The 27947-nt window shown below is 38.4% G+C and overlaps 1 protein-coding gene across 1 annotated transcript in view; it reads left to right on the forward strand.

Moving 5' to 3' along the window:
- The window catches only part of CNTN5 (contactin 5), a 1349686-nt gene that overhangs the window by 1248041 nt on the left and 73698 nt on the right, over positions 1 to 27947 (forward strand). Inside the window, exon 18 of the mRNA XM_032167221.2 lies at positions 17770 to 17919. Coding sequence (XP_032023112.1) covers positions 17770 to 17919 — 150 coding nt within the window. The remainder of the gene's footprint in view (positions 1 to 17769; positions 17920 to 27947) is intronic.

Below are 27947 nucleotides of genomic sequence, written 5' to 3' on the forward strand. Positions count from 1 at the left end.
ATACATCTGTTTTATTTATAAAAAGAAAATCTAGTGGCTGGCAAGATAGCTGAATAAGAACAGCTCTGGTCTGCAGCTCCCAATGAGATCAATGCAGAAGGTGGGTGATTTCTGCCTTTCCAACTGAGGTACTAAGCTCATCTCACTGGGACTGGTTAGACAGTGGGTGCAGCCCACGGAGGCAAGCTGAAGCCAGGTGGGGCGCTGCCTCACCCAGGAAGCATAAGGGGTCAGAAAACTCCCTCCCCTAGCCAAGGGAAGCCATGAGGGACTGTGCCATGAGAAACAGTGCACACCAGCCCAGATACTACACTTTTCCCAGAGTCTTCACAACCCACAGACCAGGAGATTCCCTCAGGTGCCTATGCACTAGGGCCCTGGGTTTCAAGCAGAAAACTGAGCAGCCATTTGGGCAGACACTGAGCTCGCTGCAGGAGAGTTTTTTCATACCCCAGTGGCAAATGGAATGCCAGTGAGACAGAACCATTCGCTCCCCTAGAAAGGGGGCTGATGCCAGAGAGCCAAGTGGTCTAGCTCAGCAGATCCCACCCCCATGGAGCCCAGCAAGCTATAAGATCCAATGGCTTGAAATTCTCAACAGTCTGAAGTTGACCTGGGATGCCTGAGCTTGGTCAGGGGGAGGGGTGTCCACCATTACTGAGGATTGAGTAGGTGGTTTACCCTCACAGTGTAAACAAAGCCACCTGGAAGTTTGCAATGAGCAGAGCCCACTGCAGCTCAGCAAAGCTGCTGTAGGCAGACTGCCTCTCTAGATTCCTCCTCTCTGGGCAGGGCATCTCCGAAAGAAAGGCAACAGCCCCAATCAGGGGCTTATAGATAAAACTCCCATCTTTCTGGGACAGAGCACCAGGGGGAAGGGGCAGTTGTGGGCGCAGCTTCATCAGACTTAAGTGTTCTGCTGCCAGCTCTGAAGAAAGCAGCAGATCTTTCAGCACAGTGCTCGAGCTCTGCTAAGGGACAGACCGCCTCCTCAAGTGGGTCCCTGACCCCCGTACCTCCTGACTGAGACACAACTCCCAGCAGAGAGTTGTGATTGACACCTCATAAAGGAGAGCTCTGGCTGGAATCTGGTGGGTGCCCCTCTGGGACAAAACTTCCAGAGGAAGAAACAGGCAGCAATCTTTGCTGCCCTGCACCCTCTGCTGGTGATATCCAGGCAAACTGGGTCTGGAGTGGACCTCCAGCAAACTCCAGCAGACCTGCAGCAGAGGGACCTGACTGTTAGAAGGAAAACCAACAAACAGAAAGGAATACCATCAACGTTAACAAAAAGGACGTCCACAGAAACCCCATCCAAAAGTCACCAACATCAAAGACCAAAGATAGATAAATCCATGAAGATGAAGAAAAAAACAGCACAAAAAGGCTGAATTCCAAAAACCAGAATGCCTCTTCTCCTCCAAAGGATCACAACTCCTCGCCAGCATGGGAACAAAACTGGACGGAGAATGAATACGACAAATGAAAAGGAACGAACAAAGCCTCCAACAAATATGGGACTATGTGAAAAGACCAAACATATATTTGATTGGTGTACCTGAAAGTGACAGGGAGAAGGGAACCAAGTTGTAAAACACTCCTCAGGATATTATCCAGGAGAACTTCCCCAACCTAGCAAGACAGGCCAACATTCAAATTCAGGAAATAGAGAGAACACCACAAAGATACTCCTCGAGAAGAGAAACCCCAAGACACATAATCATCAGATTCACCAAGATTGAAATGAAGGAACGGGCAGCCAGAGAGAAAGGTCGAGTTACCCACAAAGAGAATCCCATCAGTCTAACAGTGGATCTCTCTGCAGAAACCCTACAAGCCACAAGAGAGTGGAGGCCAATATTCAACATTATTAAAGAAATAATTTTCAACCCAGTATTTCATATCCAGCCAAACTAAGCTTTATAAGCGAAGGAGAAGTAAAATCCTGTACAGATAAGCAAATGCTGAGAGATGTTGTCACCACCAGGCCTGCCTTACAAGAGATCCTGAAGGAAGCACTCAATAAGGAAAGGAAAAACCAATACAGCCACTGCAAAAACATACTAAATTGTAAACACCATCTACACTATGAAGAAACTGAATCAACTAACAGACAAAATAACCAGCTAGCATCATAATGACAGGATCAAATTCACACATAACAATATTAACCTTAAATATAAACAGACTAAATGCCCCAATTAAAAGACACAGACTGGCAAATTGGATAGAGTCAAGACCCATCAGTGTGCTGTATTCAGGAGACCCACCTCACATGCAAAGGCACACATAGGCTCAAAATAAAGGGATAGAGAAAGATTTACCAAGCAAATGAAAAGCAAAAAAAAGCACGGGTTGCAATCCTAGTCTCTGGTAAAACAGACTTTAAACCAACAAAGATCAAAAAAGACAAAGAAGGGTATTACATAATGGTAAAGGGATCAATGCAAAAAGAAGAGCTAACTATACTAAATATATATGCATCCAATACAGGAGCACCCAGATTCATAAAGCAAGTCCATAGAGACCTACAAAGAGACTTAGACTCCCACACAATAATAGTGGGAGACTTTAACACCCCACTATCAATATTAGACAGAGGAACAAGACAGAAAATTAACAAGGATATTCAGGACTTGAACTCAGCTCTGGACCAAGCAGACCTAATAAACATCTACAGAACTCTCAACCCCAAATCAACAAATATACATTTTTCTCAGCATCACATCGCACTTCTTCTAAAATTGGCCACATAATTGGAAGTAAGACACTCTCCAACAAATGCAAAATAATGGAAGTAATAACAAACAGTCTCTCACACAATAGTGCAATCAAACTAGAACTCAGGATTGAGAAACTCACTGGAAACCACACAACTACATGGAAACTGAAAAACCTGCTCCTGAATGACTACTGGGTAAATAATGAAATTAAGGCAGAAATAAATAAGTTCTTTGAAATCAATGAGAACAAAGAGAACAACATACTAGCACCTCTAGGACACAGCTAATGCAGTGTTTAGAAGGAAATTTATAGTACTAAATGCCCACCGGAGAAAGTGGGAAAGATCTAAAATCAACACCCTAAAATCAAAATTAAAAGAACTAGAGAAGCCAGAGCAAACAAATTCAAAAGCTAGCAGAAGACAAGAAATAACTAAGACCACAATAGAAACGAAGGAGATAGAGAAACAAAAACCCTTCAAAAAAATCAATGAATCCAGGAGCTGGTGTTTTGAAAAGATTAACAAAATAGACCACTAGCCAGACTAATAAAGAAGAGGAGAGAGAAGAATCAAATAGACACAATAAAAAATTATAAAGGGGATATCACCACTGATCCCACAAAAATACAAACTACCCTCAGAGAATACTGTCAACACCTCTATGCAAATAAACTAGAAAATCTAGAAGAAATGGACAAACTCCAGGACACCTATACCCTCCCAAGAATAAACCAAGAAGACTTTGAATCCCTGAATAAACCAATAACAAGTTCTGAAACTGAGGAAATAATTAATAGCCTACCAACCGAAAGAAGCCCAGGACCAGACAGATTCACAGCCTATTTCTACCAGAGGTACAAAGAGGAGCTGGTACCATTCCTTCTGAAACTATTCCAAACATTAGAGAAAGACTGACTCCTCCCTAACTCATTTTATGAGGCCAACATCATCCTGATACCAAAACCTGAGAGAGGCACAACAAAAAAAGAAAATTTCAGGCCAATATCCCTGATGAATATCCATGGGAGAATCCCCAATAAAATACTGGCAAATCAAATCCAGCAGCACATCAAAAAGCTTATCCAAAATGATCAAGTCAGCTTCATCCCTGGGATTCAAGGCTGGCTTAACATATGCAGACCAATAAACATAATCCATCACATAAACTGAATCAATAACAAAAACCACATGATTATCTCAATAGATGCAGAAAAGGACTTTAATAAAATTCAACAACCCTTCATGCTAAAAGCTCTCAATAAAATAGGTACTGACGGAACATATCTCAAAATAGTAAGAGTTATTTAGGATAAACACACAGCTAATATACTAAATGGGCAAAAACTGGAAGCATCCCCTTTGAAAACTGGCACAAGACAAGGATTCCCTCCATCACCATTTCTATTAAAAATAGTTTCGGAAGTTTTGGCCAGGGCAATCAGGCAAGAGAAAAAAATAAAGGGTATTCAAATAGGAAGACAAGAAGTAAAATTGTCTCTCTTTGCACATGACATGATTGTATATCTAGAAAACCCCACTGTCTCAGCCCAAAACCTCTTTAAGCTGATAGGCAACTTCAGCAAAGTCTCAGGATACAAAAATCAATGGGCAAAATTTACAAGCATTCATATATACCAATAATAGACAAACAGAGACCCAAATCATGAGTGAACTCCCATTGACAATTGCCACAAATAGAATAAAATACCTAGGAATAGAACTTACAAGGGATGTGAAGGACCTCTTCAAAGAGAACTACAAACCACTGCTCCATGAAATAAAAGAGGATACAAACAAATGGAAGAACCTTCCATGCTCATGGGTAGGAAGAATCAATATCGTGAAAATGGCCATACTGCCCAAGGTAATTTATAAATTCAATGCCATCCCCATCAAGCTACCAATGACTTTCTTCACAGAATTGGAAAAAACTACTTGAAAGTTCATATGGAACCAAAAAGGAGCCCACATCGCCAAGTCAATCCTAAGCCAAAAGAACAAAACTGGAGGCATCATGCTACCTGACTTCAAACTATACTACAAGGCTACAGTAACCAAAACAGCATGATATTGGTACCACAACAGAGACATAGATCAATGCAACAGAACAGAGCCCTCAGAAATAATGCCACATATCTACAACTATCTGATCTTTGACTAACCTGACAAAAACAAGAAATGGGGAAAGGATTCCCTATTTAATAAATGGTGCTGGGAAAACTGGCTAGCCACATGTAGAAAGCTGAAACTGGATCCCTTCCTTACACCTTATACAAAAATTAATTCAAGATGGATTAAAGACTTAAATGTTAGACCTAAAACCATAAAAACCCTAGAAGAAAACCTAGGCAATACCATTCAGGACATAGGCATGGGCAAGGACTTCATGTCTAAAACACCAAAAGCAATGGCAACAAAAGCCAAAATGGACAAATGGGATCTAATTAAACTAAAGATCTTCGGCACAGTGAAAGAAACTATCATGATAGTGAATAGCCCCTACAGAATGGGAGAAAATTTTTCAATATATCCATCTGACAAAGGGCTAATATCCAGAATCTACAAAGAACTTAAACAAATTTACAAGAAAAAACAACCCCATTAAAGTGGGCAAAGGATATGAACAGACACTTCTCCAAAAGAAGACATTTATACAGCCAACAAACGTGTGAAAAAATGCTCATCATCACTGGTCATTAGGGAAATGTAAATAAAAACCACAAAACCATCTCATGCCAGTTAGAATGGTGTCATTAAAAAGTCAGGAAACAACAGATGCTGGAGAGGACGTGCAGAAATAGGAACATTTTTTTGTTTGTTTTTAAATGCATTTTAATATAAGAAAGAAAACACACCAAAATAATAAAAGTGATTGTGATTAAGGTCTTGGAACTATTGATGGTTTTTCTCCTAATTTCCAAGTCTTTTATAATATGCATAAATTCTTATATAATTTTTTAATTATAAAAATTCAAAACTCCATTCTATTTTATGTTTTTCTTTTAAAATTCTCTTTTTTATTATTTTTTTATTGTACTTTAAGTTTTAGGGTACATGTGCACAACATGCAGGTTTGTTACGTATGTATCTATGTGCCACGTTGGTGTGCTACACCCATTAACTCGTCATTTACCATTAGGTGTATCTCCTAATGCAATCCCTCCCCCCTCCCCCCACCCCACAACAGTCGCCAGTGTGTGTTGTTCCCCTTCCTGTGTCCATGTGTTCTCATTGTTCAATTCCCACCTATGAGTGAGAACATGTGGTGTTTGGCTTTTTGTCCTTGCAATAGTTTACTGAGAATGATGATTTCCAGTTTCATCCATGTCCCTACAAAGGACATGAATTCAGCATTTTTTATGGCTGCATAGTATTCCATGGTGTATATGGGCCACATTTTCTTAATCCAGTCTATCGTTGTTGGACATTTGGGTTGGTTCCAAGTCTTTGCTATTGTGAATAGTGCCACAATAAACATACGTGTGCATGTGTCTTTATAGCAGCATGATTTATAGTCCTTTGGGTATATACCCAGTAATGGGATGGCTGGGTCAAATGGTATTTCTAGTTCTAGATCCCTGAGGAATCGCCACACTGACTTCCACAATGGTTGAACTAGTTTACAGTTCCACCAACAGTGTAAAGTGTTCCCATTTCTCCACATCCTCTCCAGCATCTGTTGTTTCCTGACTTTTTAATGATGGCCATTCTAACTGGTGTGAGATGGTATCTCATTGTGGTTTTGATTTGCATTTCTCTGATGGCCAGTGATGATGAGCATTTTTTCATGTGGTTTTTGGCTGCATAAATGTCTTCTTCTGAGAAGTGTCTGTTCATATCCTTTGCCCACTTTTTGATGGGGTTGTTTTTTTCTTGTAAATTTGTTTGAGTTCATTGTAGATTCTGGATATTAGCCCTTTGTCAGATAAGTAGGTTGCGAAAATTTTCTCCCATTTTGTAGGTTGTCTGATCACTCTGATGGTAGTTTCTTTTGCTGTGCAGAAGCTCTTCAGTTTAATTAGATCCCATTCATCAATTTTGGCTTTTGTTGCCCTTGCTTTTGGTGTTTTAGACATGAAGTCCTTGCCCATGCCTATGTCCTGAATGGTATTGCCTACGTTTTCTTCTAGGGTTTTTATGGTTTTAGGTCTAACATGTAAGTCTTTAATCCATCTTGAATTAATTTTTGTATAAGGTGTAAGGAAGGGATCCAGTTTCAGCTTTCTACATATGGCTAGCCAGTTTTCCCAGCACCATTTATTAAATAGGGAATCCTTTCCCCATTGCTTGTTTTTGTCAGGTTTGTCAAAGATCAGATAGTTGTAGACATGCGGCCTTATTTCTGAGGGCTCTGTTCTGTTCCATTGATCTGTATCTCTATTTTGGTACCAGGACCATGCAGTTTTGGTTACTGTAGCCTTGTAGTATAGTTTGAAGTCAGGTAGCGTGATCTTTCCAGTTTTGTTCTTTTGGCTTAGGATTGACTTGGCAATGCGGGCTCTTTTTTGGTTCCATATGAAATTTAAAGTAGTTTTTTCCAATTGTGTGAAGAAAGTCATTGGTAGCTTGATGGGGATGCCATTGAATCTATAAATTACCTTAGGCAGTATGGCCATTTTCACGATATTGATTCTTCCAACCCATGAGCATGGAATGTTCTTCCATTTGTTTGTATCCTCTTTGATTTCATTGAGCAGTGGTTTGTAGTTCTCCTTGAAGAGGTCCTTCACATCCCTTGTAAGTTGGATTCCTAGGTATTTTATTCTCTTTGAAGCAATTGTGAATGGGAGTTCACTCATGATTTGGCTCTCTGTTTGTCTGTTATTGGTGTATAACAATGCTTGTGATTTTTGTACATTGATTTCGTATCCTGAGACTTTGCTAAGTTGCTTATCAGCTTAAGGAGATTTTGGGCTGAGACAATGGGGTTTTCTAGATATACAATCATGTCATCTGCAAACAGGGACAATTTGACTTCCTCTTTTCCTAATTGAATACCCTTTATTTCCTTCTCCTGCCTGATTGCCCTGGCCAGAACTTCCAGCACTGTGTTGAATAGGAGTGGTGAGAGAGGGCATCCCTGTCTTTTGCCGGTTTTCAAAGGGAATGCTTCCAGTTTTTGCCCATTCAGTATGATATTGGCTGTGGGTTTGTCATAGATAGCTCTTATTATTTTGAGATACGTCCCATCAATACCTAATTTATTGAGGGTTTTTAGCATGAAGGGTTGTTGAATTTTTTCAAAGGCCTTTTCGGCATCTATTGAGATAATCATGTGGTTTTTGTCTTTGGTACTATTTATATGCTGGATTACATTTATTGATTTGCATATGTTGAACCAGCCTTGCATCCCAGGGATGAAGCCCACTTGATCATGATGCATAAGCTTTTTGATGTGCTGCTGGATTCGGTTTGCCAATATTTTATTGAGGATTTTTGCATCAGTGTTCATCAGGGATATTGGTCTAAAATTCTCTTTTTTGGTTGTGTCTCTGCCCAGCATTGGTATCAGGATGATGCTGGCCTCATAAAATGAGTTAGGGAGGATTCCCTCTTTTTCTATTGATTGGAATAGTTTCAGAAGGAATGGTATCAGTTCTTCCTTTTACCTCTGGTAGAATTCAGCTGTGAATCCATCTGGTCCTGGACTCTTTTTGGTTGGTAAGCTATTGATTGTTGCCACAATTTCAGAGCCTGTTATTGTTCTATTCAGAGATTCAACTTCTTCCTGGTTTAGTCTTAGGAGGGTGTATGTGTCGAGGAATTTATCCATTTCTTCTAGATTTTCTAGTTTATTTGCATAGAGGTGTTTATAGTATTCTCTGATGGTAGTTTGTATTTCTGTGGGATCGGTGGTGATATCCCCTTTATCATTTGTTATTGTATCTATTTGATTCTTCTCTCTTTTCTTCTTTATTAGTCTTGCTAGCGGTCTATTTTTACACTGTTGGTGGGAGTGTAAATTAGTTCAACCTTTGTGGAGGACAGTGTGGCAATTCCTCAAGGATATAGAACCAGAAATATCATTTAACCCAGCAATCCTATTACTGGGTATATATCCAGAGGATTATAAATCGTTGTACTATAAAGACACATGAACACGTATGTTTACTGCAGCACTATTCACAATAGCAAAGACTTGGAACCAACCCAAATGCCCATCAATGATAGCCTGGATGAAGAAAATGTGGCACATATATGCCATGGAATACTATGCAGCCATAAAAAAGGATGAGTTCATGTCCTTTGCAGGGACATGGATGAAGCTGGAAACCATCATTCTCAGCAAACTAACACAGGAACAGAAAACCAAACACCAAATGTTCTCACTCGTAAGTGGAAGTTGAACAAGGAGAACACATGGACACAGGGAGGGAAGCACAACACACTGGGGCCTGCCAGGGGGTGGGGTCCTAAGGGAGGAATAGCATTAGGAGAAATACCTAATGTAGATGACGGGTTGATGGGTGCAGCAAACCACCATGGCATGTGTACACCTATGTAACAAACCTGCACGTTCTGCATATGTATCCCAGAACTTAAAGTATAATTTAAAAAAAGAAAATCTAATGTAAAACTACACTGCACAGCATTTTAATGCCTGCTTCCAAGATTTTTGCATTATAGTTGCATTATTTAAAAAAATTTTTCATCTCTATTCATTTTCTTTTCATTTTACAACTTCCCATACCTCTCCAGATGTGGCTGTCCAGCAGGGATATGTAAAATCACACTTACTTGATAGTTACTAGGCACTTATTTAACATATTGGTATTTGAAAAATGTACAGTAAGTCTACAGAAGAGAATCTTTAGAAGCAACTGTCCATACTGAGTAACAACTGTGTTTTTGTTTTAAAGTCTAATGACCTCTATTGACCTGTTTCAAAATTAAATACAGAAATCAGTAAAATATTTGCACGCAGTAACCTTAAAACTCAACCAGAATGTTATGAGTGTAAAGTGGTTCATTTTATTGTGTAGGTAAGGGAAATTTGAGTTTTTGTATGAAACACTGTAATATCAGAAAGAAAATTTCTTTATCTATATGCAGAATTTAATTCAGAATTTCTTTGATATTTAGGCTCCTGCATTAAGTTAGACCTCAGTTTGATCATTATAGTGTCTATAAACATATTTATTATGCATATATACATATTTATTTTGTATTATAGATAATTGCTCATATCAGCCTCATTCCTGGATCTATTATAACCCAGTGATACCTTTAAAGACCCCAAAATTGGAGAATTTCTAGGTATGGTAGTTAATTCAGGAAGGACGCATTTAAACCACATGAGCAGATTTACTCAAAAATTCTTATAACCTTCAACCCTGTGCTTCAATCTTATTCTTAGTGTGACAGCTTAAATCTTTGGCTCTGCAGCCAGGAAGTGACGTCACCTTCAGATCTGGTGTTGTGCACTCATCTAACTCATCCTCTTGCCTGCAGCCATGTTCCCTATCTGCTCTTGCCACACTATCCATGCAACTTACTTTTGGAGAAGTTTTCCTTGTGGATACATTGCAATACATGTGTGTTTTACTACTCATCGTATGCCCATAGAAATCCAGTACCTATCTTCTACCTGCGACATCCATGCTTTGCTAGTTACACTTACGTTCTGATTCTCACCTATGGTTTTCTTTCTCAGTTCACCTGTTTTTACTTTTTGTTTATATATACATATGTTTTTATATACATATATATGTATGTATATAAAAACATACATAATCATGTGTGTGGAGGATTTAGTCATTTGAATTGTTATTTTTATGTTTGTTTTAGAAGTCCCTACTGTAAAGTTGCATCTTTATCTTTCTAATATTATTTGAATGCTAGAAATATTTTTAAATTGTTATTTTACTTTCTGGGATACATGTGCAGAATGTGCAGGTTTGTTACACAGGTATATGTGTGCCATGGTGGTTTGCTGCACCTATCAACCTGTCATCTAGGTTTTAAGCCCCACATGCATTCGGTGTTTGTACTGAAGTTCTCTCCTCCCTTCATCCCCTGACAGGCTCCAGTGTGTGTTGTTTCTCTCCCTGTGTCCATGTGTCCTCATTTTTCAGTTCCCACTTATGAGGGAGGACATGTGGCATTTAGTTTTCTGTTCCTGTGTTAGTTTGTTGAGGATGATGGCTTCCAGTTTCATCCATGTCCTGGCAAAGGACATGAACTCATTCTTTTTTCATGACTACATAATACTCCATGGCGTATATGTGCCAAATTCCCTTTATCCAGTCTATTATTTATGGGCATTTGGGTTGGTTCCATGTCTCTGCTAATGTAAATAGTGCTGCAATAAACATATGTGTGCATGTATCTTTATAGTAAAATGATTTGTATTCCTTTGGGTATATACCCAGTAATGGGATTGCTGGGTCAAATGGTAATTCTGGTTCTAGATCCTTGAGGAATCACCACACTGTCTTCCCCAAGGGTCAAGCTAATTTACATTCCCACCAACAGTGTAAAAGTGTTCCTATTTCTCCACAGCCTCACCAACATCTGTTTTTTCTTGACTTTTTAGTAATCGCCATTCTGACTGGCATGAGATGGTATCTCATTGTAGTTTTGATTTGCATTTCTCTAATGATAAGTGATGTTGTGGTTTTTTTTATATGTTTGTTGGCCACATAAACGTCTTTTTTTGAGAAGTGTCTGTTCATATCCTTTGCCCACTTTCTGATGGTGATATTTTTCAGAGTTCTTTTTTAATTCAATTCAGCAAGAACAACACTTCTAAAAACCCTACAATTGTGCTGTACTTATACGAAAGTTTTCCTTCAGAAAACAATTTCTGCAAGTGATCAATTGTATTTACCGTTCATGGTGCTAGGGCTCTCACAAGATCTGTCCTCTTCTAACTCATTTCTCCAAAATGCACCGTTAATTGCAGCTATTGGCAGAGGCATGCTGTCCTCAGGGCAAGCCTGATGAGGAGCTGTCCACAAGGTTTGCATGCTCCAAAAGAGCTCTTTTAGATGCTACCTGGTTTTAGTACCATGCTCATTCTCACAATTTCTTTCATGCCTATCATGGGGAAATAAGTCTCTCTGGAGCCACACCAGCTCCACTAGGTCATGGGTCTTTTGGTTTCATAGTTGCTCCCTGATTCTAAATTAATTTCAGTCAAAATAAACTATAATTTAACAATATCCATTAGAAAAAAAATGAATCTGGAGTTTAAACTCGCTGATACAGTTAATGCAATTGATAATCTACTACTTGAAAAGCATTTAAAATATGCCAAAATGAGCATAAAAAATCATGAGTTTCTCATTTTTGGCAAATGAAGTGAGAGGTTCCACGTGAACCCTCTAGCTGAGCACATCTTGGAATTAACGTATGAATACCGCCTCCTGGAAATGAGACTAAAATGTAAATGAGCATAATGTATTTATTTTGAAAAAAGTATGCAAACAGCTATAACAAATAGATCACTTCACTTGCAGACCTCTTTTCCACTCAAGCAAATGGCTTTTGACTTAGAAACCTGACTTCTTTTTTACACTGCTGAGGAGCATTAGCTGACGTAGTTTTTGATTATGTCTACTTAGGAATATCAAATTGCCTATAATCATAGAATTCATTGGTCTTTGTTTACTTAACTCAGACATGCTTCTTAAATATTCTTCTATCAGTGGATATGTCTTCTATCTGTGGATATGTTTTGCAGAGATTTATTGGTTACATTTTTCAACTGAACAGATTTATTTGGTATTTTATTAATTAAATTGGTGGCTGGGTTTGGGTGGCTCACACTTGTGATCTCAGCCCTTTGGGACATCTTGATGTGGGAGGATCACTTAGAGCCAGGAGATTGAGACCAGCCCGGACAACCAAATGAGATCTTGTCTCAAAATAAATAGTCTTGGATGTGATTCTTTTGCTTGGAAAGGCATTTCCACAAGATGCTTTCCCTGAGTCAATATAAGGTCTTCCAATATCTTTAGTTGCTGTCATGTTCTCTCTGATGCACAATGTTTTCTTTGGAACCAAGTTGTCCCTAAAGTTCCGGAAATAATAACTTTATAAAAAGATGCTGCAAGGCTTTTAAAATACCTACTTTGGTATAAATCCTCCATTATCCTTAATCTTGCATTTCAAATTCAAACAATATTGCATTTCAAATCAAAATCTTAATTGTAAAAAGAGAAAGTTTTTACTTCCTTTTATATTGCATTTTATTTCACCAAAAATAATAATACCTTCAATTAATACTTATAATTATTTTATATCTCTTACAAGTAACAGGGAATTTAGAATTTCCAAAAAATCTTTTTTTTTCACTTTAAAGAGAGGAATGAAGGGTGGTGGAAAGGATATGAACTTGGAAAGAGAGTCTTTAAAATCTCTAGTTATGACCAAGAGGATATAAATATGCATAACTTTGGAAGGAAGACTAGTTTTATATGTGTTTTACATAAAGCTTGTAATAATTACATCAAGATTCAAGCAGAATTAATTAATATTGCCAATTCTGATCACACTAGGCAATTTGAACTCTCATTCATTTAATAAAAATTTACTGAGCACCTTTTAGGAAGTGTTCTAGGCATGTGCAGTATATCAATGAAAAACACCAAATAAATAAATCCTTGCCCTTGTGAAGATTGTATTCTTACAGGTGAAGACAAACAATAAACAGAGAACATAATAAGAAAGTAAATTATATAGTATCTTAGAAGGTGATGAGTACTATGGGGGAAAATAAATTATATAGAGTAAGAGGAATCAGAAGTACTATGGTAGGGTCAGTGTATTAGTCAACTCAGGCTGCTATAACAAAATTCCACGGACTGAGTGGATTAAACAACAGAAATTTACTTTATTACAGTTCTACAGGTTGGGAGTTCCAACATCAAGTTGCTTTCTCACTGTGTTTTCACATAGATCACACACACACACACACACACACACACAAACACACACACACACACACACAGAAAGCGAGAGAGAGAGAGCTCTGGTGTCTCATCCTATAAGGACACTAAGATCACAGCCCCACTCTTATGACCATTTAACCTTAATTACTTCATTAGAAGCTCTATCACTAAATACAACCACATTAGGGGTTAGGACTTTAATAGATGAATTTCAGGAGGGCACACTAGTCCATAGCAAGAAGGCTGCAATTTGAAATAGAGTGGTCAGGGTTTGCCTTACCGAGAAGGTATATTTGCGTAAATTTTATAAGAGATATGAACTTAGCTATCCCAATATCTAGGGGGTGGCAGCCCAGGTATAAGGAGCAACTAGAGCAAAAGTAATAGCATGATATGCAAGAGCATTAGAAGATCAGTGAGGCAGGAGCAGAATGAGTTTTAGGGAGAAAGGTAGATGAGTTTTGAGAGATATTGGCAAGACCAGATCATACAGTACTTGGGTTTTCACCCTCAGAGAAATGAGACATCGGAGGATTGCTCTTCTAAGTCATGTTGTAATACAGTCATTGAAGCTATGTTAAAAAATAGACTTATGGGAGGGGTAAGTGAAGAGTGACTAAACTATTTAGGAAGCTGTTATTATGGTTGAGAGATGATGGTGCTTCAATGTGACAGAAGCCTGGTGACAGAGGTCACTGATGCTTTTATGACAGAGGTCATAAAAATGGTCAGAATTTGAAAGTATTTAGAGGGTAAAACCAACAGCATTTGCTGAAAAACTGGATGTAAACAGTATGAGAGAAGAAGAATTCAAGGATGACTGTAAGATTTTTGACGTAACCAACTTAACAATGGAGTTACCAGTTAAGTGACATGGAGAAGCCTGAGAAACCTTCATAACTGGAACATATTGGGTAGGAATGAGATAAAGAGTTCCATTTGAGACACATTAAGTTGATGTATCTGTTAGACATCCAAATGGGATTTCAGGTAGGCATTTGGGTATATAAGTATAGTGTTTAAGTGAGAGGTTTAGCATAAAGTTATTGGCATATAAATAATTTAAAATATGAGACTGTATGTCAACTCCAAGAAAGTATAAAATAAAGAATAAAAATTATGAAAATAACGCCCTGGAGCATTGTAACAGTAAGAAGTTGCGAAGAAGAGAACCAGCCAAAGGTGGCAGAATGAAAGCAATCACTGAGGTGAAAGGAAAACAAAAATAATGCCATGCCATGGAAAACAAAGGAATAAAGCCTATCAAAGAAAAGGGCGGGCCTAATGAGCTGTGTCAGATGCTACCGAGATACCAAGTAAAATTAAGACTGAGAATTGATCATTAGTTTTAGCTATATGGAGGTCATTGGTAACCTTGACAATAGCAGTTTTGATGTAATGGTAGCCATCAGCATCAAAGTCTAACAAGAATGTGTTCCAGAGACAATAGGAGAAAAATTAATATAGACAACTCTTCCAAGAAATTTTTCTGCCAAGATAAGTGGAGATATCAACGTAGTTTGAAGTCATAGATGCCATAATTTTCTAATGGATTGGAGTGAGACAGGGGAGAAAGAGAGGAGTCCAGATGGCCCGAAGATTGGGGATACAACATCTGTAAGAAAGCAATTGTCATTCCCTGGAGAAGAATACTGCAGAAATCTATTCAAATAGTAATGTCTATTAATAATATGCCATTGAACATATGAGTCTGAAATCTATGGAAGAGGTTCATTAAAAATATTCGAGTTATCAGCATAGAGGGTATCTAAAACCATGAGGCTGAATAACTCACCATGGAGTAAGAAAATGGAAAACAGTAGAGCCAAGTTGTATCAGGAAGACAAAAAAAAAAATCAGCAATGGAGACTGATAAGGCATAGTCAGGTGGGAGAGAAACAGAAGTAAAGTTTTGAAAAGTGTTTCAAAGGATGATCAACTGTGTCAAAGGATGATGCTAGTTCAAGTGAGATGAGTAACAGAGATCTGGCCTTAAGGTTTCAGTAACAGAGACCATTCATTGGTAATCTTGACAGAAGCCAGTATGATGGAAAACTGGAGGTAAGAGTCTGACTAGCATGGGTTTAAAAGAGAATGCAAGAAAAATAATTGCAGACAGTAAATAATAGCATAAACAGCTCTCAAAAGAATCAGAGAAACTGAGTGAAGGCTGGAAGGAGAGGAAATGTTAACAGACCTTAGTTTTGTTTTTCGGAGAAAAACACCCGCATGCTTGTATGCCGATGGGAAACATCCATTAGAGATGTGGGAGAGAAAGGAAAAAAGGGCTGGTTCTTTTTCTCCATGATATCTTAAGAGGTTCATCCCTTAATAAGGGTAAAATTTCTTTAGTTTCTATTGGAGTAAAAAGTTGTACGAATGCCCAGAGAGGAGATTAAGGATATAGGGGATTTTGCTAATGACAGATCACAAATTCCAACTGTCACAGTGGAAGAACTTCAAGAATGAGGGAGAGATATGAGCTGGGCAGAAAAGGAAATCGGCAGAATTCTCAGGAGGTTAGAATAAAAGGGATGAGGCTGGGCGCAGTGGCTCACGCCTGTAATCCCAGCACTCTGGGAGGCCGAGGCGGGTGGATCACGAGGTCAGGAGATCGAGACCATCCTGGCTAACACGGTGAAACCCCGTCTCTACTAAAAATACAAAAAAAAAATCAGCCAGGCGTGGTGGCGGGCGCCTGTAGTCCCAGCTACTCGGGAGGCTGAGGCAGGAGAATGGCGTGAACCCGGGAGGCGGAGCTTGCAGTGAGCCGAGATTGCGCCACTGCACTCCAGCCTGGGCGACAGAGCGAGACTCCGTCCCCCCTCCCCCAAAAAAAGAATAAAAGGGATGAGCATGGTCCAGATGTCTGGAGTTACTTGAGATGACTTATATAAATATAAGTAAATTAAACAGTGATGTTAAGTCCTGGTGCTCCCAATGCAAGTATTGGTGATACAGTGTAGGTTCTGGGCTAGAGAAGGCTGAGCATTATCCGGGAAACCCTTCTTCTCTTTCGTATGTCTGTCAAGCATATCTTGGCATTTCACCAAGCTGTGGTCTGACAGTGGCCTTTCCCTCACCCACCTCTTAGACTTCAAGCGTACTGCTCAGTTGCCAGTGCAGCAAGAGGGAACAGAGTTTTGTTTTTTGTTTCTTCCACGTCTTCATGTCACTGCGTTAAAAAAGCACATCAGCCCTGCAGTGCTGTGAGGTTTGTCAGGCAACTCACACTGCCTATGCTCTGAGCATTCACCTTTCACAGAGCTACTTATTTGGTAACATTCTTTTGGTACCTTTCAGAAGAGATTTTCATGGAAAATCCAAGGCGATTTCATTCCACCTTGCTGTGGTGAAAACAGAATTGAGTCCTCAAATCAAGATCCCCAACTCCCACCCTACTGCCATGCCTACAAAGAAATCCAAGACTGATATAAATCCAGAGGATCTTTGCATGCTGTTAAGGGAGATTCTCCACATTCTGCCTTTTCACTCCTGTAACAAATGTTTAGAAACATTTCCTAGACAGCAGAGATGAATGAACAAGAAAAGCAGTCCCCAACGAAGCATGTATGCCATGTAAAAATACTTCACTAATGGTAATGGTATTGACAAACAATGTTATGCCCTGACAAAAATTTAAATATAGTACAAAAATCACTCTAAGAAGAATTCAGTGTTTCTACTCAGATATCACAAAGTGTGTTTTTAAATTAGAGAGATATATTCTTAATTTGCTACTTGGAATTACCAAGTGACTAAATATGTTTGCCAGAACTGGGAGAGCAAACTGCTCAAGAAATTTCCTAGAAATTGAAAGAAAACTGTTTAAATTAGAGTTCTAATTGGCCCCTTATCTGGGGCTGAGAGATTCATGAAATAATTATTAGTGTACATAATGGCAAGTTTTGTGTAAAGATAAAATGAGAGTTCTAATTAACTCCAACAAACTTTGACATATGTAAGTGCTTACTCCCTGAAGATTGATGTTCATTTTACTAATGACACTGGAGGTGACACCATGACCATGTGTGGTGAGGAAATACGCATTAGCCTGCTGATTCTGTCAGTAGCATTAATATTCTTGATTGCCGTTTGTAGCATTTTTCCAGTCCTCCTAATGACATGAAATTTCCTTCCTTTCTATAGTCCCAGAAATCATAACAGGGGACATGGAGTCAGCCATGGCTGTGGACCTAAATCCCTGGGTGGAATATGAATTTCGAGTGGTGGCCACCAACCCTATTGGGACAGGAGATCCAAGTACCCCATCTCGAATGATCCGCACAAATGAAGCAGGTAAACATTTGGAAGAGTCAGATTGGATTTGGTATGCTTCTAATCACCTTGAAAGTGAGTTGAATTAACCATGATTGCTCCATTGCTTGCCTTAGCATAATTTGTCCTGATTCATCTACCTAAACATCAAAAAATTATTTTCTTTAAAATAATTATTTCATTTTATTTGTTCTCAGAACTTTTTCTCCTTGTTTCCACAAATACAGTCATCTAAATGCTTCGATTTTCTCCCAATCCTTGTACTCATCTTCAGGTTACCATGAAATTGAAGCAGTTCATTTATTCTTCTAATAATATACTCATTCAATATAGCGTACCCATAAGATTCAGAATAAATCGGCTCACCTTCTTTTTCGCCAGTGATACTTTACTTGAATTACAGTATACTTCCTTAGAACTCTTTTATGTTACCCTTCACCACCAAACCCATATAAATTGCACTTTGCAAATAGTAAACATTGTCCTTCCTTGACCTACTGCCTTCTTGAAGTTTATATGTAAAATAAATACCAATCTGCTCTTTTTTTTTTTTTTTTGAGACGGAGTCTCGCTCTGTCGCCCAGGCTGGAGTGCAGTGGCACAATCTCGGCTCACTGCAAGCTCCGCCTCCCGGGTTCACGCCATTCACCTGCCTCAGCCTCTCCGAGTAGCTGGGACTACAGGCGCCTGCCACCACTCCCGGCTAATTTTTTGTATTTTCAGTAGAGATGGGGTTTCACCATGGTCTCGATCTCCTGACCTCGTGATCCACCCGCCTTGGCCTCCCAAAGTGCTGGGATTACAGGCGTGAGCCACCGCGCCCAGACCCAATCTGCTCCTTGACTTTGAAAACATTACATTATTCTCAGCTTTTAGAAAAAACATACCTGATAAAATGTTTCTAATAACTGAGAAATTAACAGCTCTATTTGAATTTTAAGATATCTTGCCTGTCACCTGGAAGGAGCAGAAAAATAAAGAAATAAGGAATACAGAAATTTTCTCAGTAGATTTTTTATGACTTTGGACAAAGTCTTATTGAGGTCTTTTATGTCCCTCTAATGTTGTATATTAAGAAAGTATCTGGTTACACACTTACTTAGGGGAACACAGACATTAATAATGTTGATAAGAACAATATGAAAACAACAGAAAGAGGAGGATCAGGGATAGGTACAGGGAGAAAAAAATAATAAACGCTAATGTTTTTATGCTCAATGATAATATATGAGTCTCAAATGAAAGTGCACTGAAAACGAAGGTTTGTCATATATGTTCACTGTCCTATATCGAAACCTAGAACAGTGTTTGGTACTGGTACTCAACATGTCGTATTTTTAAAGGGAACAATTTTTTCCTTTATATCCCCCTACACACACCAGTATATAGGTCAGATACACATGTACATACAAGACTAAGAATTAACTGTGTCCATTGTGTATTATAGTTACAGAACTGAACCAAAAATATGACTTTGGACCTCTAACAAATGAAACAAAGCTTATAATCATTAAAATAAACTATTAAAACAGTTGACTTTTTCTCTAAAACATATTATGGCCAGGAAGGAAGGAAGGAAGGAACGAAGGAAGGAACGAAGGAAGGAAGGAAGGAAGGAAGGAAGGAAGGAAGGAAGGAAGGAAGGAAGGAAGGCAGGAAGGCAGGCAGGCAGGCAGGCAGGCAGGGAGGGAGGGAGGAAGGGAGGAAGGGAGGAGGGGAGGAAGGGAGGGAGGGAGAGAAAAGAAAGAAAAGAATCCCAAGATGGTCCACTAGACCAGACAAATGGAAGAGCTCCTATTGAAGGACCCAGAGGACTAGCGTGCTCCTAACAGATCTTCACAGGGAAGGCACTGAGAGTGGACAGAGGGAAGACACAGAGGCTGGGCTGATTAGGGGAGAACACGGGGACCCCTACGCGGGGCTACAGCACACCCGGACTTATTTCTGGCCCCCAACAGCTCTGGGGGAATTGGTGAGTTGAACTGGCAAGGAGCAACCCACTCTTGCCACAGGCCTCTGGAACCCCAGCAGAAGGAGACCCCCTAGACCACCACGGACTCTGGACTTGGCAGGGAGAGCTGCATACAGAAGTGGCAGGAGCTGCAAGCCAGCTGATGTGGAGCCCAGAGGGTTTGGTGCAAGAGCATCTGTAGTGAAGCATGGTCAGGGATGGCCATCCCGCTAGGTTCGATTTGCTCCATAGGAGACTTTAGCCCTAGGGGAACTTTCTGTCTGTCCTGAATTCTGTAAGGCAGTTTTGCCCATCAGATGGGGCCAGTCCCACCTGAGCAACACCTTAGTCTACTGTCCTCTCCCAGGACCTCAGTATGGCCACGCCTGCTTGCAGGGCACCCTTGGGAGCCTTGAGAGGCCTCACAATAGCTTCTGCTGTGGCAGACTCTGACTGAAAGGCAGAGACCTTAAGCGGGGCGGCTCCTATGGCCACTCACCAGCCTGCACAGTCTTTCCCCAGACTGCAGCCACAGCGTCCCCGACATCCCTCCATGGGGCAACTCCCACATGAGTTTGCTGGGCGTGTCTGCTTAGGGGTAGGGGTGGGGATTTGGGTTTGCTTTCCTTGCCCTGACAGCGCCTGGTAGTACAGTCTGCTCCTCCTTCCCCTGCCAACCACCATTGCAGACAGAGTCTTGGTGGGTACAGAGCCAGCAAGCCCTGTCCCAACAAGTACCCAACGCTTGCGTTAAGAATGCGCAGATGACAGCGGATCCTCCCCAACCCTGAGTGACCCCTCCGGCTTGCAGAGCAGAGAAGGCACCCAGACATGCACCTGTTAGTGCCTCAGCCCCAGCCAACACCACCTCCAGTGCAAGCACGCACACAATTGTCATCAGGCACCCCCCCACCACCACCCTCGCCCCAGGCCCAACCCAGACTGCATTGCCTCCGCCACTGTGGTGAATGTCCCCAGGGAGACAGGCACCCAGGAACCCACTAGCACTCAAAAATAGAAAGATTCAATATCATTTAAATGAACATACTGCCCAAAGCAATTTATAGAGTTCATGGTATTTCTATTAAACTACCACTGACATTCTTCACTGAACTACCAAAACTATTTTAAAATTCATAGGAACCAAAAAAGAGTCCAAATAGCGAAGGCAATTCTAAGCAAAAAGAAGAAAGCCGGAGTCAACATGTTACCCAACTTCAAACTATACTACAGGGCTACAGTAACCAAAACAGCATGGTACTGGTACGAAAACAGACATATAGATGAGTGGAACAGAATAGACGTGCAGAAATATGGACTTACTCCTACAACCATCTGATTTCCGACAAACCTGACAAAAACAAGCAGTGGGGAAAGGATTCCCTATTCAATAAATGGTGCTGAGATAACTGGCTAGCCATATGCAGAAGATTGAAACTGGACCACTTCCTTTCACCATATACAAAAATTAACTCAAGATGGATTAAAGACTTAAATGTAATATACAAAACTATCAAAACCCTAGAAAACAACCTAGGTAATACTATTCTGGTCATAGGAACAGGCAAAGATTTCATGATGAAGATGACAAAAGCAATTACAACAAAACCAAAAATTGACAAATGGGATCTAATTAAACTTAACAGCTTCTGCACAGCAAAAGAAACTGTCAACAGAGTAAACATATAACCCACAGAATATGATACAATTTTTGCAAACTCTATATCTGATAAAGATCTAATATCCAGCATCTATAAGGAACTTACATTTACAAGAAAAAAACAAACAGCCCCATTAAAAAGTGCGCAAAGGACATGTGTAGACACTTTTCAAAAGAAGACATACATGTGGCCAACAATCACATGAGAAAAAGCTCAACATCACTGATCATCAGAGAAATGCAAAATGCAATGATATTAAAACCACAAATGAGATACCATTTCATGCCAGTCACAATGGCAATTACTAAAATGTCAAAAAATCACAGATGCTGGCAAGGTTGCAGAGAAAAGGAACAGTTATACACTGTTGGTGGGAGTATAAATTAGGTCAACCATTGTGGAAGAAAGTGTGACAACTCCTCAAAGACCTAAAAATAGAAATAATACTCGACCCGATACTCCCATTACTGGGTATATGCTCAAAGGCTTAATACCTGGGTGATGAAATAATCTGTACAACAAACCCCCATGTCACAAGTTTACCTATGTAACAAACCTGCACATGTACCTATGAACTTAAAAGTTTAATTGCCAAAAAAATCCACATGATCAAATTATCACATTAAAAGTAAATAACAGTACAAAAGATGTTCAGTTTTTTTCCATATCAAAATTAAACAACCAAAAAAAAAGGTAAAATGGTTTAAATATGTTGGAAAAGATTCATCCACAGAAAATCCAACTTCTCCACTTTTGTGATTTGCCTATTGTAAGTTGTTTTCTGCTACCTTTTCAGTAGCATGAATTTTAAATTAAACATTAATTGCATGGTTAGATTTTCATGCATCCATAAAACCAGCCATGCTTTCATTGTGTACAGGTGTTCATTAATTAAGAGCGTAACAGGTTAGTTGTTCTTCATTTTATGTACTCACTGTGCAGATACTGCAATTACTGCCAATAGTAGTACTTATGCTCCCATATTTTCTAAAAAGCGCTGCCTTACTTTGCATATTGTTAATTGTGTTTAAACAAAGGCAAAGATTACTGCCTAATTCAGAGGCTCTCTATAAATATTCATTTCAAAAATAAATAATCCATTTGGGATGAATAATCCTTTTCAACTTTTTATGGTATAAATCTCCTTGTGCTATTAAAAAGCATTTTAGCAAAATCACTTTTACATTTCAAGCTAAAATGTATTCAGATTATGCATTTTAAAAGAATGTGTGTTTCTGCAGCTACCTCAATCATGTATTGCCGGTATCTATTTTATCATGAGTTCTATATACATGACATACTTTAGTCCATTAAAATCTTATGGAAGAGAAGTAGCATGAAAAATGCACGAAGTACTCTCCTTTGAAAGTGAGTTGAGGACGGTTTGTATTACGTACTTTATGCTTCCTGTACTTTGGTACTACATAGGGTTAGAGCTACTAATGGCGTTGAACCAAGTGTTGAGTTATGTGCCTGTTTTGTCAGGCAGCACAGATTTAAAGAGACACTGATATCTGGAGACATCCTCTCAAATGATGCACTCTTCCTCTGTTAAGTACATATCCAGTATTTTAAAAGATAATGCTGTTCTAAAGAGCCAACTAAACTTTGAAAACAGGGCTGCTTGGGAGAAAAAAGGTCTCACATTAGGGATGTTGAATTGAAAGTGGTATGCCTCTTTAAGGTTCACTTATTTAATAGAATATTCTAAATTCCAAAGCAGTGCAGTGAACCATTTCTCTCATAGAATTGCTCCTTTTCTGCATGCCAAAAAACAGAATTTTTCTTTACAATTTTTCTGAAGAGTATATTTTGAATTTTCCGGTCATCAAGAAATACTTGGTCAGGCATGGTGGCTCATGCCTATAATCTCAGCACTTTGGGACACTGAAGCATAGGGATCATCTGAGCCCAGGAATTCGAGACCAGCCTGGCCAACATGGCAAAAACCATTTCTGCTAAACATACAAAAATCAGCCAGGCATGGTGGCACACGCCTGTAATTTTAGCTATTCAGATGACGGAGGCATGAGAACCCGGGAGGCTGAGGCTGCACTGAGCAGACATTGCACCACTGCACTCTAGCCTGGGCGACAGAGTGAGACTCTCTCAAAAAAAAAAAAAAAAAAAAAAAAAAAAAAAAAAAAAAAAAAGGAAAGAAACACTCTTGATAGTCAGCAAAGCTAAGATAAATTGGTTCAGTCCAATTTCTTAGTATTAGGATGTCAAAATAATAATACAAATATATATTTTTATGCACACATTTCATTTTTAATTTATGTCCGTATACAGTAGGTAGATATATTTTGGGGTTACATGAGATATTTTGATACAGGCATACAATGCTTAGTAATCCTATCAGGATAAATAGGGTATTCCCCTCAAGCGTCTATCCTTTGTGTTTCAAACAATCCAATAATACACTTTCAGTCAGTTTAAAATGTACAATTAAATTATTTTCTTACTATAGTCACCCTGTTATGCTAGCAAATACTAGGTCTTATTTATTCTTTCTAACTATTTTTTTATATCCATTAACCATCTTCCCTTCCCCCCAACCCCTACTGCCAACTACACTTCCCAGCCTCTGGTAACCATCCTTCTACTCTCTATTTACATGAGTTCAATTGTTTTAATTTTTAGCTCTTACCAATGAGTGAGAACATGTGATGTTTGTCTTTCCGTGCCTGGCTTATTTCACTTAACATGATGATCTCCAGATCCATCCATGCTGTTGTAAATGACAGGATTTCATTCTTTTGTATGGCTCAATAATACTTCATTGTGTACAAGTACCACATTTTCTTTATCCATTCATCTGCTGATGGACATTTAAGTTGCTTCTAGATATTGGCTATGGTGAATATTACTGCAATAAACGTGGGAGTGCAGATATCATTTCAATAAACTAATTTCCTTTCTTTTGGGTGTATACCAAGGAGTGGGATTGCTAGATCATACGGTAGCTCTATCTTTAGTTTTCTGAGAAACCTCCAAACTGTTCTCCATAGTGTTATACTAATTTATGTCCCCACCAACAGTGTATGAGGATTCCCTTTTCTCTAGATCCTCACTAGCATTTGTTATTGCCTGTCTTTTGGATATAAGCCATGTAAACTGGGGTGAAATTATATCTTATTGAAGTTTTGATTTGCATTCCCGTGATGATCAATGATCTTGAGCACATTTTCATATGCCTGTTTGCCATTTATGTCTTCTTTTGAGAAATGTCTGTTCAAATATTTTGCCCATTTTTTGAATTGGATTTTTTTTTCCTATAAAATTGTTTGACTTCTTTATATATTCTGTTTATTAATCCTTTGGCAGATAGGTAGTTTGCAAATATTTTCTCCTATTCTGTGGGTTGTCTCTTCACTTGTTTACTGTTTCCTTTGCTGTGCAGAAGCTTTTTAAATTATCCCATTTGTCTATTTTTGCTTTAGTTTCCTGTGCTTGTGGTATATTGCTCAAGAAGTCATTGTCTCGCAGAGTTTCCCCAATGTTTTCCTGTAGTAGTTTCATATTTTGAGGTCTTAGATTTAAATCTTTAATACATTTTGATTTGATTTTTATATGGCAAGAGATGAGAGTCTAGCTTCATTTTTCTGCATATAGATATCCAGTTTTCCCAGAACTATTTAGTGAAGAGACTGTCCTTTCCTTGATGTATGTTCTGAGAACTTTTATTGAAAATAAGTTCATTGTAGATGTATGGATTTATTTTGGGGTCCTCTATTCTGTTCCATTGGTCCATGCATCTGTTTTCATGCCAGTGCCATGCTGTTTTGATCACTGTAGCTCTCAAGTATAATTTGAAGTCTGGTAATGTGATTCCACCAGTTTTGTTCTTTTTGCTTAGGATAGTTTTGGCTATTCTAGCTCTTTTGTGATCTGGTATAAACTTAAGGATTGGTTTTTCTATTTCTGTGAAGAATACCATTGTTATTTTGATAGGGATTGCATTAAATCTCTAGATTGCTTTGGATAGTATGGACATTTTAACAATATTGTTTCTCACAATTCATGAACATGGAATGTCTTTCTATTATTTTGTGTCCTTTTCAATTTATTTCATCAGTGCTTTACAGTTTTCATTATAGAGATATTTCATTTATTTGGTTAATTCCTGTGTATTTTATTTGTAGCTATTGTAAATAAGTTTCTTGATTTCTTTTTCAGATTGTTCACAGTTTGCATATAAAAATGCTACTGATTTTTGTATGTTGATTTTGCATCCTGAAAATTTACCACATTTGTTTATCAGTTCTAATTGTTTTTTGATGGGGTATTTAGATTTTCCCAAACATAAGATTATATCATCTGCAAACAAGAAAAAGTTGATGTCTTCCTTTCCAATTTGGATGCCTTTTATATCTTTCTCTTGTCTGATTGCTCTATCTAGGACTTCCAGTACTATGTTGAAAAACAGTAGTGAAAGTGGGCATCCTTGCCATGTTCCAGATCTAGGAGGAAAGGCTTTCAGTCTTTCTCCACTTAATATAATACTAGCTGTGAGTTCATCATATATGATTTTTATGATATTGAGTTATATTCGCTCTATACCCAGTTTGTTGAGAATTTTTATGATGAAGAGATGCTGAATTTTATCAAATGCTTTTTCACCATCAATTGAAATGGTCATAGGTGTTTTGTCCTTCATTCTGTTGGTATAATGTATCACATTGACTTATTTGTGTATGTTGAATTTGCCTTGCATCCCAAGGATAAATTCCACTTGGTCATGATGAATGAACTTTTTAATGTGTTATTGAATTCAGTTTGCTGGTATTTTGTTGAGAAATTTTGCATTGATACTTATCAGTGATACCAGCCTATAGGTTTTTTTCTTTTTTCTTTTTTGATATGTCTTTGTCTATTTTTGGTACCAGGGTAATATTGGCCTCATAGAATGAATTTGGAAGTGTTCCCTCCTTCTCTATTTTTTGAAATAGTTTGAGTAGGATTGGTTTTAGTTCTTTTTTAAATGTTTGGTAGAATTCAGCAGTGAAGCCATTGAGTCTGAGGCTTCTTTTTTTTTCTCTGGATGCCCATTTATTACAGCTTCAATCATATATTATTGATCTGCTTAAGTTTTGAATTTATTCATAGTTCAATCTTGATAGGTTGTATGTGTCTAGAAATTTGTCCATTTCTTCTAGATATTCCAATTTATTGGCACATAGTTGCTCATAGTAGCCACTAATGATCCTTTGAATTTCTGCAGTGTCAGATGTAATGTCTCCTTTTTATGTCTGATTTTGCTTATTTGTGTACTCTGTTTTTTTCTTCATCTGGCTAAAGATTTGTTCATTTTAACTTAAAAAAAAACCTTTTTGTTCTATTGATCTTTTGTATTGTTTTCTTCATTTCATTTATTTCTGCTCTGATTTTATTGTATTTTTCTTCTACTAATTTTGGGTTTGGTTTACTCTTGCTTTTCTAGTTCCTTACGATGCCTCATTAGATTATTTGAAGTTTTTCTTTTTTTTAATGATTTAGGCACTTATAGCTATGAACTTTCCTCTTAGGATTGCTTTTGCTGTATCCTATCGGTCTTGGTACGCTGTGATTCCATTATCATTTGTTTCAAGAAATTTTTCAATTCCCTTCTTAATTTCTTCATTGACCCATGGGTCATTCAGGAGCATTTTTTTTGTGACCGAACATATGGCCTATCCTTGAGAATAATCTATGTGCTGACGAAAAGAATGTGTATTCAACCGTTGGATAAAATGTTTTGTAAATATTAGGTCGCTTTGGTCCACAGTGTAAATTAAATCCAATGTTTCTTTGTTGATTTTCTGTCTGGAAGGTCTGTCTAGTGCTGAAAGTGAGGTATTAAAGTCTCCAGCTATTATTGCAGTGAGGCGTATCTCTCTTTCCTTACCTCTCATAATATTTCCTGTATATATCTGGGTACTCAAACATTGAGTGCATATGTATTTCAAATTGTTATATCCTCTTGCTGAATTCACCCCTTTATCTTTATATGGTGAACTTATGTCTTCTTACAGTTTTTGTCTTGAAATTTATTTTTTTCTGATATGAATATAGCTACTACTGCTCTTTTGTGATTTCCACTGGCATGCAATATGTTTTTCTATCACTGTATTTTCAATCTATGAGTGTCTTTATAGGTGAAGTGTGTTGCTTGTAGGAAGCAGGTTATTGCGTATTATTTTTTTAACCATTCAGCCACTCTGTCTTTTGATTAGAGAGGTTAGTCCATTTACATACAGCGTTACTATTGATAAGTAAGGACTTACTCCTGCCATTTTATTATTTGTTTTCTGGTTGTTTTGTGGTCTATTCTTCCTTCTTTCCTTTCTTCCTGCCTTCGTTTTAGTGAAGGTGTTTTTCTCTAGTGACATGGTGTAATTTTCTTTTCATTTTTTTGTGTATCCCTTGTAAGTTTTTTGCTTTGAGGTTACCACGAG

Source organism: Hylobates moloch, unplaced genomic scaffold (assembly GCF_009828535.3).
Source record: "Hylobates moloch isolate HMO894 unplaced genomic scaffold, HMol_V3 SCAFFOLD_11, whole genome shotgun sequence".
In the NCBI taxonomy this organism is placed as follows: Eukaryota; Metazoa; Chordata; class Mammalia; order Primates; family Hylobatidae; genus Hylobates; species Hylobates moloch.